This window comes from Chaetura pelagica, unplaced genomic scaffold (assembly GCF_000747805.2).
Source record: "Chaetura pelagica isolate M959 unplaced genomic scaffold, ChaPel_1.0 scaffold8, whole genome shotgun sequence".
Taxonomy (NCBI): Eukaryota; Metazoa; Chordata; class Aves; order Apodiformes; family Apodidae; genus Chaetura; species Chaetura pelagica.
In genome coordinates this window covers 1,155,870-1,179,317 of record NW_009954544.1, presented here as the reverse complement: position 1 = coordinate 1,179,317, position 23,448 = coordinate 1,155,870, and the positions used below count along the sequence as shown (strand labels likewise).

Here is a 23,448-nt window from a genome sequence, read left to right as displayed (position 1 = left end):
TCATCAAGTCCAGCCTATAACCTAACACCACCACATCAGCAAGACCATGGCACTAAGTGCCACATCCAGCCTTTCCTTGAACATCTCCAGGGATGGTGACTCCACCACTTACCTGGGCAGTCCATTCCGATGTCTAATCACCCTCTCTGTGAGGAAGTGCTTCCTAATATCTAACCTAAATATCCCCTGGCGCAGCTTGAGGTTGTGCCCTCTCATCTTGTCACTAGTTGCCTGGGAGAAGAGCCCAGCCCCCACCTGACTACAACCTCCCTTCAGGCAGCTGTAGAGAGTGCCAAGGTCCCCTCTGAGTCTTGTCTTCTCCAGACTAAACAACCCCAGCTCCCTCAGCCTCTCTCCTCATCAGACTTTCCCTCTAGTCCCTTCACCAGCCTTGTTGCTCTCCTCTGGACCTGCTCCAGCACCTCAATGTCTTTCTTGCAGTGAGGGCCCCAGAACTGCACACAGTACTTGAGGTGAGGCCCCATCATTGCTGAGTACAGGGGGAGAATCACATCCCTACTCCTGCTGGCCACACTATTGCTGATACAAGCCAGGATGCCCTTGGCCTTCCGGGCCACCTGGACACCCTGCTGGCTCATGTTCAACCAGTTGCCAACCAGCACCCCCAGGTCCCTCTCTGTGGAGCTGCTCTCCAGCCACTCTTCCCTCAATCTGTAGCACTGCCTGGGGTTATTGTGGCCAAAGTGCAGGACCCTGCACTTGGTCTTGTTGAACCTCATACTGTTGGCCTCAGCCCATCAATCCAGTCTGTCCAGGTCCCCCTGCAGCATCTTCCTACCCTCCAGCAGGTCGACAGTCCTACCCAGTTTGGTGTCATCTGCAAATTTACTAAGGGTAGACTCAATCCTGTCATCCAGGTCATAAATAAAGAATGAATAGGACTGGACCCAGTATTGATCCCTGGGGGACACTACAGTTGATCTTTTCTCCTTTCACCAGTACAGCTGTCAGTCCCACCTCTCCCCACCTCCACATTTGTCATTCACATTTGAACCTCTCCATTCTTCTCTACACAGAGTATTTTATCTTGGTTTTGTGTGTGTTCTTGGAAATCTTTGGTAATTTGTTACTTTTCTTCAGAAATTTTGACTGATTAGCAAGTCAGTGGGTGGTCTAGATTTTAAATTGAAGTATTCCTAAATGGGAAAAAAATTAAATGCTTCTGTAAATAAGATACCATAAAGAGGACAAACCACAATTGTTACACTATAGATAGTAGGTTTTCTAGCTAGCACTAAGATTCTCTGTGGAGAACTGGTTCAGACAGCTGAACCAGTATGTTTTGCCCAGTTACTTCCCCACAGCTCTAGGCCCCAAGGAGTCAGATGAACACCAGTGATACTGCAAGAAGAGGGCAGGAGCATTGGAAACAAGTTTTTGGTGGCAGCTAACTGTAAGGTTGATTTTGTTGCAGCAAAAACTTACAGTCTTGGCGACAGTGACATTTGAGCCTGGCTGGGCTTTGTGTATCACTGAGTGTCACAGAACCAAGGTTTCCTTGACTGCTACTTTTATAATCTCATTTTAAAAAGAAACAAACAAGTAAACCAACAAAACAAAAAACCCACAATCAACAAACCCAAAACCCAAAACATCTGATCTAGGACCTGCTTTTCTTCAACGGAACACCAAAACATAGTTGAAAAGAGTGAGGACTGATGGCTTGGCCTGCAGAGCAAGGAATGATTCCTTCTCATTGAATGATCTGGAGGTGCAGACACCTGTATTCATCTTTGCAACTGTGGGTGATTCCTTGGCTGTCTCCTTTTACTAAACAGCTACTGCATGAAGAGATAAATGACTGTGCCACAAACATTATAGATATGGCTTGAATGTTGAAGTTGAAACCAGACTGCATTCAATTTGCTCTTAACACTGTCATCAAGTCAGATCCATTACTGACAACATTGATAATGTGCCTGGGAAAAGAACTGTCCAGGCTTTCAAGACAACCAGAATCTACATGCACACACACTGGCAATGTGACCACCACAAATTCCAAGCTACACTCACTAAAAGAAAGCTCAGATACAACTTGCAGATACAGCTACACGTGTTCAGCCTGAATCCTATTGCTGCCAGGACCTTGTATAAGGCTTCTCTGGGGATGGGAAGAGAAAAATAACTGGACTTTAGGGTTGATATAAATGACATTAGATGTAATTAATGTTCTTTTCCTCATTAAAAATTATTAAAGTGAATACACTGCCTTGTTTTCCTTTGCTTCTCTCATCACACCGTAACACAATTCTGGTGTCTCTGATGTTAGCACAAGGAAAAAACTCTGAGATATCTATAAAGATTTTTTTGCATTTTGGAGTATGATTCTCATGTTCTCGCTGCTTTCATCTTTCCTTTCATTTATCCCTTTTCTGTATTTTTTAACAGGTATGTGCTGTATCTAGATCAGAATGAACTGTTTAAGCCAGCTTACATTTAAACTGTCAAAGTCCCAAATCTAGACCTCAGCTCAACCTCTGCTTTTGAAACTCAAGGGCCAGAATAGAATGACAACACAGCAGGACTTTTCACTCAGGTCTTTATATAGTTAGAAGGAGATAGTCTGAGGTTAGATGATTTCTGGTACATGCATCCTCACTATAGGTTACTTTTGCCTTGAATTTTCCCTGCTTCCATGTATGAGCAATATCCTTAGAAAATACCTAGTTCTCAAACTTGTCTGCATCCACCTGTCACCTCGCAGGCTGTCAAATGTCTACTTAAACACTAAAAAACTGCAGTGTTTCCATAGAGGTTTAAATTAGCTGCAAAATAGCAGCAACCATCCTACTAGTAGGTATGCAAGAGAGAATGAAAATTCCCACTGTGTGGAACACTAGGAAACAGTAGCAGAAGTTTACCATTTGCCCTTGGCAGTGGGGCAAGAAACCCTGTTGACTGCCAGCAGTCTGTTAACATGGTCACTACTTGATAAGCTGCAGCTGGCATACAACAACTACTTATAACACCATATTAACTGAATTTATCAGGTACTGCAAATGGTTAGCCAGGAGCTGCAAAAGACTGCTGGAGTAGACAGTGCCCTGTGTCACTTAACTGAGAGAGGCAAAGCACTGACTGTGCCCTACATGCAGCACACCCAGCTTCCCACTTCCTTAGCAAAACTGTATTTTCTCTGTTTGCTAGGGATGGCTGCCTCAGATTCTCATCCTTCTCTTTGATCCTTCCTCCAAATAATAGCTAAGGTAGAGCAAATTTCTTGTTGAACTTTATTGACGTGATTTAATATCACATTGTTCAAATTTGGTCTGAGAAAGACAGAGAAATTCAACAATATGATCCTGATTCAGGACAGAATTTTGGCTACAAACCTTTTCATACCTTTGCAAAATATTGTCTGACTTCTTCTACAATGTCCATAAAAACAAGGATGATAAATAGTCCTGAGGAAGAGGGTTTGTTCCACAAAAAAAAGAGGCAAATTCAATGCATAAGCATTACGAAGTAACAAGAAACAGATTCAATACTGCTACTGTCCACAACAGAATTTTGCAAGAAAATAAGTGCACTAGTTGTAACAAAGCAAACCAGAATGAAACGCAGCTCAAAGATCACAACGGGCTTACATTAATGAAGGCACCAGTATCATCTCATCTATTTTCAAACAAACTAGAACTAGTTTATTTCTGCCAACAATCTATGTGCAGTCTTGGTTCTAAGTGTAAGCTTGATTCAAAGGGCCTGTTTTTAGGATTATACACTTTAACTTTGGACTTCTAAGCAGATTGGGATGAAAACTAATGGAACCTGTTACAGATTTAATCAGCAAACAAATCCTCTACCTTTCCAAAATTCCTTATTTAATCAGACAAGTATGTCACTGAAGTCAGAAAATTACTCCACTGTTTCTGAAAAACCTCAGTTTTTCAATTATTAATTTATTTTATGCATTTTTCAACCAATGTCAGTGTGTGAAATCCACCCACGGAAAATGTTTTAAGAGTCCACGTAATCTTTATTTGTCTTTATTTCATTGGTTTGAGTAAATCTAACATTTACAGAATAGCCTGAAAACCAAATTCCTTTCTTAAGATGCAGAGTAGGACAGGTCAGTGTGGATCTTCTTACACTTCACTTGTGTATTGCACTTCTATCCCAAACTGAAAAAGACATACTTTGGATGACAGAGATTGTCAGAAAATTTAAACTGGCATGATTGCCGTGGGCCACGTAACAGGAAGGCAGGAAGGCAGGCAGGCAGGAAGGTAAAGAGGCAGGAAGGTAAAGAAGGCTGGAAGGCAAGGAAGGCAAGGCAGGCAGGCAGGCAAGAAGGCAGGAAGGAAGGAAAAGATTTAGATCTGCCTAGAACCTATTTTCACATACTTGGGATACAGGCACAGAAACCAGGACTTAATTAGTGGCATTACTGAAAATTTTGAATATCAGTCTTGAAAATCAGGACTACTTTGTTTAAGGGAGCACAGTCATAGATCCAATTTCATTTTGTGTGTGTGTCTGAGAAAGCTACTGCATTATCAGTAATTTTTCACAGTGTATGGAATACCTCATTTGGTATTTGGTATTTTGTTCTTGTCAGAGTTGTTGTAATTGTTGTTGTTATTATTATTATAGTCATTTGGGACATATCTCACTTTCTGGTTAATGCTGGAATGGTCTGTAAGGCAGCTTCTTTATCTGGGAGTAGCAGAAAGAATAGGTAAAGCAACTGTTCATATGTGAACAACAGTGTTTCCTGCAAATTTTTCTAGGGAAAGGCAGGAAGGTAAGCCCTCAAAAGCACGTGCATATACTTGGGGGGAGGGAGAGAGGAAACAAGACAGAATTAATATTAAATGGATTCTGAGATATGTGATTTTTCCCCAAAAGCCTCAACAATGAAACAAGATCATGTTCTTCCCTCTCAGTATGTGCTGAATGAGACTAGACTCCTCTCCATCAAACCTGCCCGTAGAACTGCAGCCCTTAGCTCTAACTTGCACTCCATTCACTTCTTTTCACTCACATTACCTCATGTATGGATTGTACATTTGTCTCTGATTGTCTAACATATTACTTCTACACATGAATAAAAGGACAAAATAATCATAGACGTTTTATTGACCATGATCCAGAAAAGCACTGAAAAATCTAGGGAGTTCCACTGAAGTCAGTGGGCATGACACATCATGCACGTGTTTGTGAATGAGCAATGTGAGTCCCTGGTTTGCCTCTCTGCATTCATCCGCCCAGTCCTGGGATCACAGCAGGATTACATGCTTCAACTTTGCCTTTAAATATCTTCAGAACTGAGTCACAGTGGTAATTTGTATCATAGAATCACATCCAGAAAGGCATCCAGATGGGTCTTGAAAGTCTCCAGAGAATAAGACTCCCTGACCTCTTTGGTGAGACTATTTCAGTGCTCTGCAACCCTTACAGTAAAGTTCTTCCTCATGTTGAGGTGGAACTTTCTGTGTTCTAGTTTGCATGCATTGCCCCATGTCCTATCACAGGGCATGACTGAAAAGATATTGGCCCCTCCTTCTTGACACCCACCCTTCAGATATTTATATACATCAATAACATCCCCTCTCAGTCTTCTCTTCTCTAGATTAAACAGCCCGAGGTCTCTCAGCTTCCCTCTTAAGACAGGTGTTCCCGTTCCTTAATTATTCTCGTAGTCCTCCATTGGACTCCATCAAGTAAATCCCTGTCCGTCTTGAAATGGGGAGCCCAGAACTGGATGCAATACTCCAGATGTGGTCTCACTAGGGCAGAGTAGAGGGGAAGGAGAACCTCCCTTGGCCTGCTGGACACACTCCTCTTAATGCACCCCAGGATACCATTGGCCTTCTTGGCCACAAGGGCACATTGCTGCCCCATGGATAACTTGTTGTCCACCACAACTCCAAAGAAAACCCTTCCTTTCAGCATGTGCTATTGTTTTCAGTTGCTTCCAAGACTGGGAATGTATGAAAATCCTTAGGACTAGCTGGAAAGCTACAATTCTACTCAGTATTCCCATGTTTGGATGACATAGCTGGAAAAGAATAGATAATTTTAAAACACATTTTCTTAGATAATTTAAGAAATAAATTATTTTTTATCAAGTGCAAATGCGAAATGCCATATTTTTAACTCACAGTGATAGACAATGAGTTCTTTGTCTAATAACAAAGAAATGGTGCAGTTCACAATAAAATAATTTGGAAAAATACAACATTTGCTTTCTGCTGCTTTGGGGGAGCTTTATGCTTCATAAAAAAATTAAATAATCTTAAAAACCATTTTAACTTCAATTATAGGAAAATAAATCTTTATGTCAAGCCCCTTATGTATAGACATGCTAAGAGCTAACATTTGGAAAGTTTGTAAATACAGCACAGTTTTTACCCTGTAGTAGCTCATACAGACACATCTATATGTATTTCAGCTACCCATTCCTAAAGGCCGATTCAAGGCAACCCAGTGATCTTTCTAGTACTGGAAATGCATGTAGAACTACAGGATAATTGGACTGAGGCACAAATATTCCCTTTATGTCTTGAGCCGTAATGAAAACAGTAGCCCTGTGTACTAACTGTAATTTTATTTTTCTTTGTTTCAGCTCCTTGCACAATGAATTCCTTGAAGTGCACTAAAAAAGGCACTTGCAGTGATGTATAAATTACAGGAGTCACTTCACCTCCTACTGCAATATTATCTTGCTGCTAGATGCACCAGGAATAGAGTGTAATGATTTGTGAAAGGAAAAGAAGAGCAAAACTTCTAATAACAAGCAGAAATAATTCGCAGTCCATGTTTCACAGCTCTGACAATTAGAAAAACAGGTATCAATGCTGGAACCAAACCTAAACCATCACAAAGTGTTAGAGTTCCTTGCCATCACCATCTATCCAATACATGTTATCACACAGCAGGGGATGCACACATGCAGGAAGCAGTTTGCATGCAAAGCCCCACACTGTTGTGCTGACAGGACAAACATTCCCCAAAGCAATGCCTGAACTGTAAAAGTCATCCTAGGTAGTGGCTTGTTTGCTCTGTCTTGGCTGTACTGATGTTTTGGAGATTTCTGGCTGTCATGAGCTGTCTCCTTCAATGCAATGAACCTGGCCAAGATGCAGTAAAATCAACACATGCTCAAAGATCAGTCTATAAGTACCTATCCTATTATTGGTCCTTGCTTAATAACATAGGAAAATAACTGATCCCTTTGCCCTCATAATCAAGAATCAGCATTTAGAAAGGTAACTAATGCTACCAGGTGATATACATCACAGAACTCTATTCTGACTATTCTTATCCTTAAAGAACAAGTGCAGGACAAGATCTGATACTAATCAAACACTGTCCTGAGAAGCAAAACCCAACAGCTGCCAGACAAACTCTGATCTAGAGACGATGAAGTATTTTATTCCAAGATAATTTTTTCGCTTTGAAAAATTGTCTTCTGCTAAACCTTCCAAGACCACAGAATAGGATATATATTCTGTCTTTAAGACTTCTAACACTTAAATCCATCCCATTTCTGCTGGGGCCATCAAAAGAGGTTTTGACCTTAATTTCTAGCTTAAACCTTTGTCAAGTCCTGAGTTTGAGATGGATTTAACTGTAATTTGCAGAAAATTGAACTGGTTTTGTATATGCTAAAAGCTGTATTATTTCATCCCTGGTTCTAGATTTCTCTGCCATTAAACTCAATTATTTAGCTTCATTTTACCCAGTTTGGACCTCTCTATGTTTTGGAAGATTTCAATAGCTACATAAGTGGCTAGGCAATAACTAACAAAGAAAATACCAGCCCAGTGTAACTGGAACAAAGGAGCTGTAAAGCACAAAAATGGTCACTGAAACTCAGCAGAAATTAGAGCTCAGTTCAGAGCCCAGGAAAGGCTGGAACAGCAGTTCTGAGGTGCAGAATGGCAATTTGTCCACTGGTAGTTTTATAACTCTTCACGTAAAATCAGTAAACCATCCCAAGTCCTTTTTTTTTGGATAGGTTTCCACTAACATTTTTCATGACTTGTCTACAAAATGAAAAGGCTGTATTATTTCCTCTATGACATGAAACTGAGGAAACCAAAAATACTGTTGTTATTATTGTAATTATTATTATCATAATCATCATTCTTCGTGTTGTTATTAGTGTTTAGAGTAGGAGAGGGGAATGTGGAGACACTGTGAAACCAACACGTGTTGCCTTACTATACAAAACAATACAAACAAAATTTGTTGACTAAGCTTTGCATGCTAATAAATTTGTTATGACTCCATCCAATTATGGCACATTCAGCAGTTTGCATACCACAATGAAACCTGCAATTATAGTTTTTGTGACTTTAATTTCCAGACGAGTTGATGGGATTGCTGTTCAGCAGCTTCTAATCTGGTCTATGTTTTTATGTCCCACATGAATTTTGTTGCACATTGCACCTTTCCATTTGTTATTTAGAAGACAGGTGCACAGAAAGCGAAGCTGGTGATGTCAGACCAGGACTTGTTAGCCTCTATAAATTGCAACATATTTATCCTAGAAAAGAAGCTCCATTTTAAGCATAAATTTCACTAATCAGTAAAATCTAGCTAATGAGTATTTTCTATTATATTTGGTTTACCATATTAAAACTGTTTGTTGAATAGGCTCTCATTTTGAGCTGAGAACCTTAGTTAGAAATATGCATATTGTGGGCAATCACCATATGAATGTAGTTATGGCTCTGTCAATAAAACAGAATGGGCTCTGGCCATCTCTTGAATGTATTTTTTTTAGAAAAATGTAGACCTGAGATCTCAGAGAGATTTGCTGACTGACCACCAGCAAGCAAGAGAAGAAATCTAACAGTATTTCAGGCTACAGCCTCTGAAGGGAAAATGGAATAATAAAATTGTCCTAATCATCACATGTTCTGCCTCCTAAAAGTATCTGTTAGGAAACATAAGCTTCATCTGCATCAGTGAGGATGTGGGAGAGGGTTGTGGAGAAGCAATTCTGGTTTATTACATGTGGTTACGGGGAAAAAGCTGAGCTGAGCCATGGGAAGAATTTAAATGGAGAAATATACCCTCTTGCACGTCCTATCCCAAATGAAAGAAAAAAAATAATTAATCTGTCACTGTCAACAATATCATGCTTTTCTCCCTTAAGTTCCAGCCTACTGTTAGGAGTAGCTCAAATCCACATGGAGACTGCGGAAATATTGACATGGAGCCGTGCCCACAGTTCTACTCACAAAGAAAGCTTATTCCTAAGAATAAGTAATTAAGACTAAAATAGCTTACAGAGAGACAGACAGACTGGAAGTTATGACTTCAGTAATCCCTGTGGTTCCTGTTGTTTCAAATACGAGAAAAGGACAAGGCCAAAAAAAAAAAACTGAGGGAAATTTTAAAGAACTGAGAGTGGGATGGCAAGTGAATATGGGATATGAAGAATGACACATAAAATTATCCAGCCAATTGGATTTATGGAGAACAGAATTCCTGTGCCACTCAATATTTTTTTTAAAAAAAGCAGTAGCAGTTGGAATTCAAGAAATGAATCAGTAAAATCTTTATCAGAAGAACAACGAGAAGCATAGCTGGGTGATGAACGATAAGCTAAGTTAGGAAAGCTAAACAACAGAATGTAAAGCTAATGGCAACGTTTTGCAGAAACACAACATTTACATTCCTCTTCACCCTAGTTTGGACAGAAATTATAACCAGTTAGAAAGCTTTATTTCACCCCTCCCATTCCTGCACCCCCCATTTAAATGACTGTGCATGGACCCAGGCCTACAGAGCATTGGATCCGCAGACCTGAAGTCCAAAACAACCTTAGAGAAATATTCTGAAATTTCATTGGCTTTCAGCAAGCTGTAAGGCTGAGACAATATAATTATATTTCTAATAAAACAGCTGTATTGTAAGAGTGCTTGGGAAAAACATATAGTGCTGGGTAACTAAGAAATTGTTTCACAGTTGCCTTATATATATTTTTCATTATTAAAATCATCCACCTTTACAGTAGGAAAATGTCAATTTAACTATTGAACAACACTGCTGGAGTTGACTAAAGCAAGGAAGCAACTGGCATGGATGAGCTCAGAGCCATATGAACTACTGATCTCACACTGGACAAATATGATCTTTCTAAACTCAAGAATTTGAAAGTAAGAAGGCAAGAGCAGAAAAAAATATCCTGAAAATGAACTTTCAAACTTAGAAAAAATGAATTTTTATCACAGTTCCTAAATATCTCTTTCATTATGTTTGGGACTTCTGCAAATGAAATGTCTTCCTGAGACATGTAAAAATGTGTAAGGTGGGTGCATCTGTTGCTGCTCAGTTTTAACAATGGTCATTCTATCTTGTGGCATTTTGAAAAACACTCCAAAATCCTCTTATTGGAAGGCAAAATAAACTAACTCCAAAGTATTCTCATCAAATCTATAAATATCTCAGTTACTGGAAGAGCACTAATGCTACCCTGCAGGTCTATCAAACAATGAGACAAATCGTAAACTTCTCTGCTGTTACTTAAATGTGAATAATTAATTTTTGCATGTGGGTAGTAGGCTATAGAACTTCAAAAATGAACCACACATCTGCATTTGAAGGAAAAATGCATTTGTCTGGAGGCTATGTAGACATATTACCTCTGATTTGAGTGGCATACTAAGATGGCTGTTTTGATTTTCATCAGTATACAGGCAAGTCTCAAGTGTCATTGGTTCCTACTGAAACTAAATATGTTAGTATGCAACAGATTTATTTTAATTGTTTTACTATTAAGTATTACAGCAAGCACTGAAGACTACCAAATTCTCTAAAACAACTGAGAAGTAGGCGTGCTACCAAATAGAGCAAAATTGAAGTGCATAAGAAAAACTGAGACATAAATGGTATCACAAGCTGTTCACTCAGAAAAGGTAAAAATTAACCCGAGCCAACAAAGAAAGCAGGAATACTTCATTATACACCTGGGATTTAAAAAACGTTACAGAGGAGCATAATTATTCAGATTTTTATTATGAAGCTTTGCATTCCTTTCACATCTGTGATATACGTTTGGATTTTTAGAGAAGGTATATGGCATTTAATTTAATATGCAGTGGGAAATTATAGCAGAGAAAAATTAGTACCAAGTGTCCATTATTCAGTAGGAAAGACATGGCCAAAACACTACCAATTTTTTGTTTCAGAGAAATATTAAAATGTCAAAATTTCTCATTTCTAATCAGAACTGAAACCTACACTGTCAATAGTCTTGGCTTGGAAAAAAGCCATAAAACTATTTGAAATCTGAGGCTGTTGTATTCTGTCTTCAGGTTTTCACCATCTATATGGTATTTCATACCACAAACAGTAATTACACGTCATAGAATCATAGAATGGTTTGGGTGGGAAAGGACCCTAAAGATTATTTAACTCCAATCCCCCTGCATAGGCAGGGACACCTCCCACTAAAACAGGTTTCTCAAAGGTCCATCCAACCTGGCCTGGAACACTTCCAGGGATGAGGCATCCACAACTTCCCTGGCCAACCTGTGCCAGTGTCTCACCACCCTCACACTAAAGAATTTCTTCCTCATGTCTAGCCTATGAATTCTTCTACTACTGACATAATATGATGCATGAAACAGTGCATCTTATTTTATTGGAGGGCAATCCTTAAGGCACAAGCAAGTGCAACACCTTTCTCTGAAATTGAACTGTCCTTCATTGCATTAACACAGTTGCAGGGGTCCCAGAATGACCTTTCCAGCCGAGCCTCAAGTCCCTTGGCCAAGTTAGAACCGTGCTCAGATCACAACTTCCAATGTGCTCCCATCCACTCCCTTTGAAGAACATATCCCTCCCTCTCCACTGACACTGCCATATATAGAAAGACCCCAATTCAACTTCTGTCTGCTATCTAAGAAAGGACTGTCCCACTAGATGGCACTCGGGGGGACTGGAACATGCAAATACGAAATAAAAGAAAGTAATAAAAAAGTTGACTAACCTAACCCACCTGAGCTCGGCTCACAGGGATCAATGTCCTCATCATCACTAGGACATTCAGCTGAGGCCACCAGGATGTCATCTGTGGTCTGCAAAGAAAATAAAATAGACATGTTTTAATTGACTGAACATGTTGTAAGATTCTCATTGACCTTTCTTTTACTGTGTGGATTTACGCCAGGCCCAGAGCATTCCAGACTTCACATGTAATGGCACAAAGACACTCTCCAACTCTGCATTAACAGGACTTTGCTTTTCAATTTGCACTTGTCAGTTTTTTGAAGTATGTTATCCAGTTCAGGCACTTCAACATTTTAATATTTTTTTGTAATAAGAACAGAAAGTTGAAGGATAGAATATATACACTGGGGCTCCTGGTCCTCACTGCTGACCTCCAATATCACTATTATGATATTGCTGAAAACACTAAGAACATTAAAAAAAACAAGTGTAAGTATTGAACTGCCCACAGCTGTTAAAACTACTAGAAATGTAATGATGTTCTCTCCTTTAATTGCACTTGCTTTCTCAGATGTAGAGACAAAAAAAAAAAAAAAAAAAAAAGGAAAAGAAGTAAATGCTACTCTCATTGAGAGTAAATATATGCAGTGCTAGAAAGCATCACTCTATTTTCTCAAGTAAGTGCAAGCATAATATTTTCTTAAATAAGGGAAGAATTGCCTCAGTGTTGTGTTTAGGTCCAAGGGATTCTAGAAACATCTCTCCAAAATAGGCTTGGACAGTTCTTTGTATATAGAAATCAAATAAATCAAGGCAGAGGAAAAAAAACAACAGGGAGTATATGATACAACACACTATAAAGAAATTTGGGATTCCTATCTACCACTTCTTAAAGTGCAAGAACAAGGAGATATTCAAAGAAACACTTAGGCAACCCATGTGAACCTGATAAAATGAAATGCCTTCTCTTCAAGTTACCTCTGAGGATAGTCACTTAGAAATGCAGTAAGAACATCCACAGTTCTTACAGAAAATAATAGCAGGGAAATAAAAACTGTCATGCTCCTGGTCATTTCTCAAGCAATTACTAATGAGGTTAGCAAGAAGCCTTTCCTATGGGCAAGGCATTTCATAACTGTCCATTTCAAGTTTCTTTTCACCTCAGTGAAAGAAATATACAAAGAGAATTGAAACAAAAGGTTAAGGATATAGCAGGCAAAAAGCCATTACTGGATTCCTGTAGGACATCTAGGCCAAGGAGGAGGTACAAACAATTTCAGTCAACATGAAACATTCTTGTCACTTTTTTTTCTCTCCACGAGTATAGAGGAAGGACATAAAATACATCACAGTTTTACTTAATCAGTTTAAGCTTGAACATGTAAAAATTTCTTTTCTGTACAATAGGGCCAAACCTAACCAGTGTTGATTATCATTAAGTCATTGTTTACCTCTAGTTTAAAGCAAAGCATATTACACTAATAGGCTTTTCTTTGCCATGCTTGAAGAATATTAATGAACATATATTTTCAGCACTTCTGGGACATAGGAAAGTGATACAGGAATACATTCAATAATATGTGAGGCATAGCAAAGAAAAGCCTATTATAATAATATTAAATTTTACAGGAAGTAGATTGAGGCATGAGAGAATGAGGTAATAAGACTGAGACAACACCCATGTTATGTCACAGTCTGATGCTGTAATCACAAAATTTATCTTTCCTTATGTCTGACAAAATATATAGCTGGGGAAAACCACTCTGTAAATCTGTAATACTGCCAAAATTAGCTGGCAGATTTGCAGTAAGAGTTAAAAAGACCAAAAAAAAGTATTCTAGCTGTCCATTCTTTCTGTCATGTAGAAAAACAGAGTTATAATGAAAGCCACCTGCAAACAACCTCTTGATTTTCTGATGTCCATTTATTTTCCCCAGAATACAACCATTTAAGCTTGAAAAGCAACATCTTAAGAGTTTTGGTGGAAAAGCACCTGTTTTTCCTAAAGTATAGAGAAAAAAAATAAACAACCAGGTAACCAATAAAGCCTGCATATAGTTAAGTCCATACTGTAAAAACCACAACTAATAAGTATAAAAAAGTACTTATGAGTATAACAGTATCGTGAATATCCCAAAAAATTTCAATTTGGTCAGTGAAACCACTGTGATATTATTCTTTCTGCCCGTAACAGTGGAGAGGACTCTACCAGCAGCCAGAATTCTAAACATTTACCAATTGATGACTGGGGAATTGTACACAAATACCACACAAACAGAGAGGATCACATGCATACATCACAGCCATAGCAAGAAATTATGAAATCAACCGGTTTCACTGGAATTTTCTTTAAGAGTGCTCTGGTATATGCATAGAGGAGTAACCCTTGTAACTGGAGTTAACTGAGGTTGAAATGATCAGACTTATTTAGAGAACTATTGTAATGTCTCTGATTATGCTTGGTATAGGACAGTATTGTCAAGAGTTTACTTCAGGTAACTCTACTTTTTGTACACTTTGCAGTGCATTCAAAATTACCAGTAAATAACTATGAAAAAATCATACACTTTATCTTAATGTATGAGAGATACTTTGCTCAGTTACTTATAAAAGGGAGTGTCAAAACTGTCTTTATAAAACGACACCAATTCCAAACTATGGAAAGAATATTCACACTTCTACAAGAACAAAGGCATGTTCCTTACTGGTAAATGTGCACACATATTATGGATACAGAAATGAATAGCATATTAAAGAAATGTGAATATAGAATGTCAAGAAAGACCTCATTAATGTCTCAGAGGTTTAAAGGAAATACTGTATGTTTCAAAGTCAATACTAGATATAAAACGAATTTTGTTGCAAGCATCAAGTATCAGTATTTGAATAAGAAGGGAAGCGGTAAGATGATGTGAAAAATGTTTTCTTCAGAAAAATACGTCAAGAATTCTGGTTTAAGTATCAATTAACAGATGTGTCACAACTTCCCCCTATTCTCCCCTTCCCTCAAATCCAAATATTTTTCCTTCTTCTCATCCATATTTCTATCAGAAAAAAGGGCAAAGGAACAGGAAAGGCAAGTGAGATGGCAGTGACCAAGCTGCAAATGGAAGCCATTGGACTGCTTAATATAATTTAAAATGGGATTAAGAATTAACTAAGACACTAGAGAATACAAAAAATAAATAAATTAAAGAAATACTATGGGCTAGTGAACAGACTTCTTTCTTCAAAACAATTCTGACTGACAGGATTTTAACTGAACAGAGGGTAGGATTTAGACCTAGGGGTCTCAGGCAACCACAAGCTACAGATAAATAATACAAGATAGAGTAACATGTAATATGTTTCACTTACTGCTCATTATCTTTTCCTCATGCTTTTTAATTTTGATAAACATATTTTAAACAAATCAGTTATCCTTAGTGAATTGCAATCGTTGCTAGCACTATGGTTAATTTACAGGACACTGCTTCGAGCATTCTCACTAATCAAGGATTTAAAAGTCAGTGGAAAATCCCTTATTTACAGTGAGTGCCTAATAGGATAACATCCAACTGGTATCATCACAATACATGATCGGATTAGAACGTCTCTTGGGTAAGTTGTTCAAATTCATTTAAGAAGTGATACTCTAGTTGTAAAGGATTTAAAAAAATATTAAAATAGCAGGTGTACAACCTGGAAGTCCAGGCAGAATTTCTTTTGATTGTATCTTCTTTTGTTTGTATATTTTTAGAGCTTTTCAGATGAATTTTGTGGATGTGGTTGAATGATGTAAAATGCAGTGCACTGTAATATGTGGCTTCTTAAAAAGCTGGACATCTGTTAACATTTCAGAAAAAGGACAGTATAAAAAAACCCTTACAATTAATGTGCCAATGTAAAAAATCGACCAAAAAAATTCACATTTTGCATTAGTCACTGCATAATGTAATTTCTGATTATCAGTCATGGGTGTGGTCCCTGCAGGAATAAGTCTTGCTTACATCAGTCAGGTCTGCTTGCAAAAAATAAGGTCTTTGGGATTTGTGCCTTAGCCAAGATTTTAAAATATCATCAATCTGCTACCTTGCCTGAGGAAGGAAATGGTGACTATTCCAATAAAGCTCCTGGCTAGATAAAAAAATTACACTCTAGTCATGGCTTAAATACAGTGACAGTCTGTAGCTATGGATAAATATCAAGATGCCGCAAAGATTACTACCATGGGTTCAAAACTGGTATCACCAATTATGGTTGTATCCTTCTAATAGTGCTCTTTGAATGCTACATCATTAGAAAATAATTGCAAATGAATAAACAATAGGGGAAAGCGATTTTTATTATTGTTCAGTTTTTGCATGACTGGGCATAAATACATACCATCTTTTCCAGTTTTTATGTATGAAGACTGTTATATGTTAGGGTACCAGAGAAGTATGATCTAAAAATTAAAGCTGAATTTCTCATTCATTAACAGCATAATGGATCCCACTTATTTTCTCCTGTAGTATTCCACCAGCTCTCCTTTAAATTATAGCACCCTACAGCTACTCTGAATATGGTTTATTCCTTTCTTGTTCAATAATATACTTTTTCCCATGAGAACTGCAAGTAAATCCAAATTACACAATAGTTAAAACTAGAAGTCCTAAATTATTATATGAATTATAAACACCATAACTTTTGTGACAACCATTTAAATTATTTCACTTCAACTATGTAATCAAAACTATTCTGATTTATTTGTACAGATTTGGTGCTTAATGGTACCAGCCAGGCACTTTAGCACAAGATACAGCTTGGTGCTAAAGGCAGCTCGAAGGAAAAGGCTCTACTCTGAGGAGCTTACAGTTTGATTTTGGACCACATGCAATAAATGAGGGGGTGGGGGGGAAGCAGAGGATGAGAAGGGTCAGGTGAGGATGCTACTGAGAAGCACTAGTGGTTACGTATGATCTGATCTGGAATATTTTCCAACATGATGCTCCAAGACAGCAGGAAGGAAGGTCAGAAAGAAAGGAGGTAAGAGACAAGCCAGGCAGGAGAAGTCCATGACTGGCCAAGGAGATGCTCGGAACAGATGGTGCCTGGAGAGCACTGCATGCCTCTCTGAGGAAATGGTGTATTTAAAACCTTGTCCAGCGAGGTGAGGACAGCCAGGGCAGCGTAGGAAGAGGCAGGCAGCACCAAGAGCCTGATGGTTAAAACAAGGGAGGATGGAGTATGGTTGTGTTGTGAGGGGAAGTAACAAAGAAAGTGAGGTAAGCTCATGTGACAAGGTGATAAAAGGGGATGGCCAGGATATAAGGAAGTTGATACCAACAGATGTGATTATATGAAGATTAAGGGGTAAGAATTTAATGACTATTAAGAAATGCCTGTTCAAAAACATACTTTCAGATGTAGGACTACATTAAGGGGTAAGAATTTAATGACTATTAAGACATGCCTGTTCAAAAACATACCTTCAGATGTAGGACTAGGATAGGAAGTTAAAACTCTAATTCTCCTTTCCCTTTTTCTGAAATGCTTGGTTATCATCTCTCTTTATATTACTTCATTTTTCCTCCTGAAAAAAAACCTTATTCCAATCTTTTCCATTTCGCTCAGATAGACTCAACTACAACTGATATTTAAACACAGAGGTCTGCTTCAGCTTAGCAGACAGGTATATAGCTAGACCCTTGGTATAAATAAAAGTTTTGGAAAACCAAGATACATACTACTATCTTCTTCAATAGCTGTGGCAAACTTGTCTTTAAAAATACAGTTTACTAAATGTTTACAGGGAGGAATTTAGAGCAGTCATATTGTACTTTTAGACTAGGTATATTAACTACTGAGGCAGTGAGGGATTTTCTTAAAAAAACAGTCCTTCTCATATATTCCTTTTTCCCCCTATTTTTCTTTTAGAGGGAGGAATAAAGTAACCTAAACCAATGAGAATACTACCTCTCTAAGACTGGTTGTTGAGAGAAGTTGTAGAAAGAAACTCAAAGATGTCACATAAATCAGTAGTATTCTGCAGCTAGCTTCTCCCTGGTGTTAACCTCCCATTGCATAAGGCAGTTTTCTGAGAAAGATGCTATAGTAATCTAGCAGTAATATCAGCTCTAGATGACATACTGTTTGGACAACTGCCTCTAAAGTTGTATTTAACCTGGTATAGGTCAAGCAAGTACATGTGCATCAATTACTACTTGTCCACCCACATAAAAAAAGTATTTTCTCAGCATTGTACCATTGAAAAATGTTATGGATATTAAAAAGCCAGTATTCAAGAACATATACAATAATTTATTATTACACATACACATCGTTTATTAACTGCTGACACATTATTACCCTGCAACGTGAAAATACAGTAATGGAAAATCAAAACACTTCCTCATAATGTGTGATAAGTAGCTCTCATCTAATTAATATCATCATGTTATTTCTTGAATCAGTCAGTGTTTGACACTGGAGGAAAGCAAAAGCCCTGATTAACAAGTTCCTCTCATAGAAAAGAAACAAGAAAGAAGCCTGCAGGCTATAATAACCAAACACAATAAAGCCTTTCAGATAGTGAAATGACTGTTGTAGAAATTAAACTCTGAGGTGTAGGTAAAAAGATCAAGATGACGCACACCCTGGATACCCTGCAGGCCACCTCCAGCCTCTGTCCCCAGATCTCAGCAGTGAGTGGAACAAAGCTGCCTCAGGCAGCAAAGTTGAACAACTTCATTTCTACCCTCCACCTCTCTACATAAAGCACAGAAAGTCTACCTTGGCATGTAACAACATTAAAATTCATGGTAATATTTCCATGCAGAGCAGCATTTGTATTACTACTCTAGTTCCCATCTTCCCAAACATATATATTTCTCATGGGCAAAGTTACCACAAATAGTGGAAATATATTTGAGAAAAGGATTTACAGTAAAATAACCCAAACAAAACTGCATGTCTTTCCTTTAAGCTCTGAAATTGAAGTTAATTGCTTTGGTCAGAGTCTTAGAGCTATTTGCCTCATCCAGAAAAAAGCAGCAGCAGAGCTGAGAAAATCCACATGCTGGCAAAGCTACATGGTCAGCTAGCCAGGCAGCATTCTTCATTAATATTTTAAAAAGTTAAATAATCCAAATCTTCTCCTATTAGGTCATGTCCCTTACAATCTGCAACATATGAACAATGTTAGTTTCACAGATGTCAAGCAAAACCAATTTCTATATTCATTTATTTATGAATGTCACTTTGAGTGTCCCCTTGTGAAACTTTTTTTGAAATTAACCCACTGGTTTTCCTCCCTTTTTCTCTCCCTGCTGGGCAATTACTGAAAGTGCACACACTTCCTTCAATATATTTTTCACAGGCCACTCTTCCATATTTAAAGGTCTTGCATGCAGATTTTTAACGCCACACTAGATATGTAACAGAAGGGGCTATTCTGGACTTCTCTTGTGTAAACAAGCTGATCCCATACTAGCTGTGGCTCTTGAAAGCAGAGCAAGCAGCAACCACACACAGAGTATAAAGGAAGGGAGTTACTATTTCTCAGGTTTTTGATAGTAGGGTTGTTTTTTTTTGAGCAATTACTTTGTTACTTGATCTAAGTCTGGAGTTATAGCACAGGGTTTGATGTGAACAACTGATGTTTACCATGAAAGTTGGTTGGACTAGTATTTCAAAACAGTGCTGGCAGCAATGAAGGGTGAACTGTTCATCTTTCACACCTTTCACATCAAGGCCAACTCATGTAAGAAAAACTTGATGGCATGTTTATCATGAGGAGTCCTGTCAGCATCATGCACATTTTGCATTGATAAAGACCTAAATTTCTTTTGCAGTGCCAGAGGAATGGACCAACTTTTTACTTTTTTCCTGAAAATTGTATGACACGGTCTTGCTTGTGATTGATGCAGAATGACAGGTACAGTAAAAAGACCAAACTGTTTCTATCCTTCTTGCTGGAGATACTGGGGAGGGAAGGCTGGCTGGAAATAACAAATGTATGAGCTCCTTGCTCCATCCCGTCCTCTCCCTCCCTTCTGCAGGGGGGACGATGGGATGCTCATAGCCCAGCTCTTGGGAACTGCTGGCTGCCCCTGCAGCTCAGTCTGCTTCAGAGCTCTGAGAATCTGCAGGAGGTTGCAGGCAGAACTAGTCCAATGGTTTCTCATGTTGGAAAAAAAATAATAGATTTTTGCAATTTAACCACATGGTTTAAGACCATTCTTAGCAAAACTTAATAAAGTTAAGAGAAAAGGGTGGAATCTTGGGCCATCTTGTCTAGACCCTGCTTTTGCCAACAGAGGTTGGACCAGATGATCCTTGTAGTCCCTTCTAACTTAGTATTCTATTTTTTCCATCGTTCATTTAGTTGTGAAAATCCCCCTTACACAGCAAACTTAAGAGAAGCACTTCTGTTGACCTACACTTCCATCTTTTTTATACAACTACAGTGCAGCCAGCTTTACTTACTGTGAATATCCCTGACTATGAAATTCTGCCACAGAATAATATTTTGCTGCAGTGATATCCATCAAAATTTTATTACTGGTCTCAAAAGAGAGGAAGAGAAGCAAAGCCCTTTGCAAGGAATACTTCCTGCACCTAGCATGCAGCTTCTGTTCTCACTGTATTTTCAGGGTGGAAAAAGCTTTCTTATCTTTTTTCAAAATAGAGAGCACAAATAATAATTTTAGAAGAAATACAGAAAATTGCACACACTATCAGACTTCTTTTTAGATATTTAGGTAAACTGGCTGTTTCATCTTGCCCCAGAGACAGACATATCAGAGACAGAGACAGCAAAGAGAAAACATGGGATCTTCTATTTAACATTGACCTTCCCATACCAAATTCTTCAAATTCATTTTGATTCAGAACAAATTAGTTAAAGTCAGTCATAGCAGGTAAGTATCTGCTAGCATCCCTATTCCAATGCTAGTTTTCCTCTCCTTAAAGAAAGATGAATACCAGTCCCACTGCCAACACTTTCCTTCCTTTATTTTTATAATAGAAACTACGATTAAAAATTTTGGAGGGGCTAAGAAGGCGCATTGTTTCCTACCAGATACCACTAGCTCCTTTGTCACATGTTATCCTGCAGTATCACTGGGTTACATAGAGCAGGAAAAGTAAAGTTGAAGGTGGCTTCCCAAAACTTATCTTTGAAATTTGGCCAAGTATTAAGTAGTTAGTTCCACTAGTAAAAATTTGCTCTATGTCCTCACTGTAAGTTTTTAATTTAAAAATTCAAACAACATTGCAGGACCAGGGAAGTAGTGAGGAAATATCCTATTTTTGCAGGGCTGAGAAATGTCCTAAGTGGCTTTGCTCTGCAAGTGCAACTCGTTAATTCTAACAAGAGTTAGATGCATTGAAAGGAGACAATGCCTAATAGCCTTTCAATTAAAAATAAGAATTTCATTAAAGCCACTGTTTTGGAGACACAGTTAATTAGATAGTTTCTGAAAGTGTACACTTGTCACAGACGTATTTGGGTTTGTTAATGATGCCTTTACTTCATAACTAACAAACGGCACTAAAAATTCAGGTGAGAAACATGCTACAGGAAAGCAGCAATACTTCAAATGCCTCAGAGGTGCTCTAGGTGAGAGTTGTGGGAGTGGTACATGCTTCAGATGGCATAGTTAAGCCCTCGAGAAGCAATGTACCATTAATTGTTTCCAGCCTTAAATTTTCCTAAGTAATCACTTCCAAAAAAAAAAAAGCAGAGAAAGTTTAAACCTATGGATAAGAAAAGTTTTATCTCTATCACTGCTTCAGTCCTGTGAATTCAACATACACCATAGAATAGTACAATAACTGCACTTAGGATCCAGCATTTTCAGTTTTGAAGATCTTGTTTGAAATTGCTACCAGTTTTATCAAATTAGCTACGTAAACATGCATTCCTACACCGTGGGTACTTTTTCTAAGCCTGGGTCTACCAAATTGTAAGTCTATGTGTATATGCACACAGTTAGGTAACTTCTCAGACCAGGTAAAGCAAAAATGAAAGAGGAAGACAGACGCAGACATAATTTACATGCAGACACTGTTTACAGCGACATTGTTAATCATGAACCTATCTTTTTCATCACATATATATGAAAAATCTACTCAGGGGTCTCAGCCTAAGAAAAACTGCAGCTCATGCAGGAGGTTATTTGGGTTTGTTTCAAAGGAAAAGTAGTGGTTTTCCAGTACAAAGAGAGGAACTGACACATGGGAGACAATTTCTCCTGTGCTGTCCATACTCCTGCTGCTGGCATCTGGCCAGAGAGGAGTAGGCCAGACTAAAGTAGGAAGGAGAGAGAAATCAGGCTCAGAACAACAGCAAGATGGGATACTGAGATGAAGGGCCACAAACGTGTGTAAAGTAACTGAGATAAGCTGCTGGAGGACTCGGGAACAGAAATGAAACACTGTGCTTACTGTAAGGCTGGGGGATCACCCATCATCACAAAGGGAACAGACGAAGGGGAGATGGACAGTAAATGAGCAAAGTGGCACACAGAGACCTAAAAAGAACAATGGGCATTGGGAGCATTGGGATAAGGACAAAGGATGATGGACCAGTCACTGGCAGGAAAAGTTGCAGCTTGTAGCCATCAGAGCAGGCATCAAGATTTCAGCTTTCCATCCCCTGACAGCAGATCTCTGCTAATAACTCTAACAAAAATTCCAACATTTCTGCAGATGTCTGATACATGAGGATTCAAGTCTAAGACTCCCACTAATAATCGTTATCTCAGCCTCAGAGATCTGAAGAGGATGCACAGGCTCCAGATGTGCCAGCTGCCCACTTCAGGGTGTCACGTTTGATGGTGGAATACATATCTGCTGTTTATTTTTAAAGCAACATGCAAAACACTTGATTTGGAAAATTTTAAGGATGAAAGGGAACAAACACTGAACAAACAGGGGATACCAGAACTTGAGTCTGACACAAAGCTTTAATTCACATGCCTTGTGCCTGCACAATTGGATACCATCTAATAACATGCTAGTACTGATTAATAACAACATATTTCAATGTCAGCTGGTGTAAAGCTACACAGTTCCAGAGAAACAAAACGTTCACAGTTCAGTTATGTACTTGGCCCATCATTTCTTCTGCTATTGTTTAAAAATGAAAGCCCAAACCCATAGGGAATTATGTTAAACTTGGATGTGCTTAAGGCTACGTACTAATTGCTGTTCTGGCTGCAGCCTGGCATGCTTCTGATGCATACTCCAAAGATATTTCTGTTGTGAGGTAATAAAAAAAAATCCAAGTTAAAATTATTAAGGCACATAAAGTCTGATGTTTGACCTTCATTATTACATTATGTGCAATTACTAGGAATATAGCAGAGAATTAAAAATAGAATGCAAAGTGAGAAATTAAAAACCCAGTTATTCAGCACGCTATTATATTTTGATAAGGTCTTCTCATTCTCTGGCAAGAGCCTTTAAGTTATATTTTTAATTTTTTTCATAAGACCTTATAATTTGATTTGTTGAAATACAGCACAAAAGCAAGGAAATTTCATTTGATTA

The 23,448-nt window shown here is 38.3% G+C and overlaps 1 protein-coding gene across 2 annotated transcripts in view; it reads right to left on the bottom strand.

The window, feature by feature from the left end:
• NRXN1 (neurexin 1) overlaps positions 1-23,448 on the bottom strand; it is a 535,539-nt gene that overhangs the window by 19,801 nt on the left and 492,290 nt on the right. The window contains exon 14 of one of the 2 annotated variants that reach the window (XM_010004972.1): positions 11,981-12,052. In XM_010004972.1, coding sequence (XP_010003274.1) covers positions 11,981-12,052 — 72 coding nt within the window. Of the gene's footprint in view, positions 1-11,971; positions 12,060-23,448 lie in introns of both variants that reach the window. The other variant, XM_010004973.1, reaches the window with a different exon arrangement.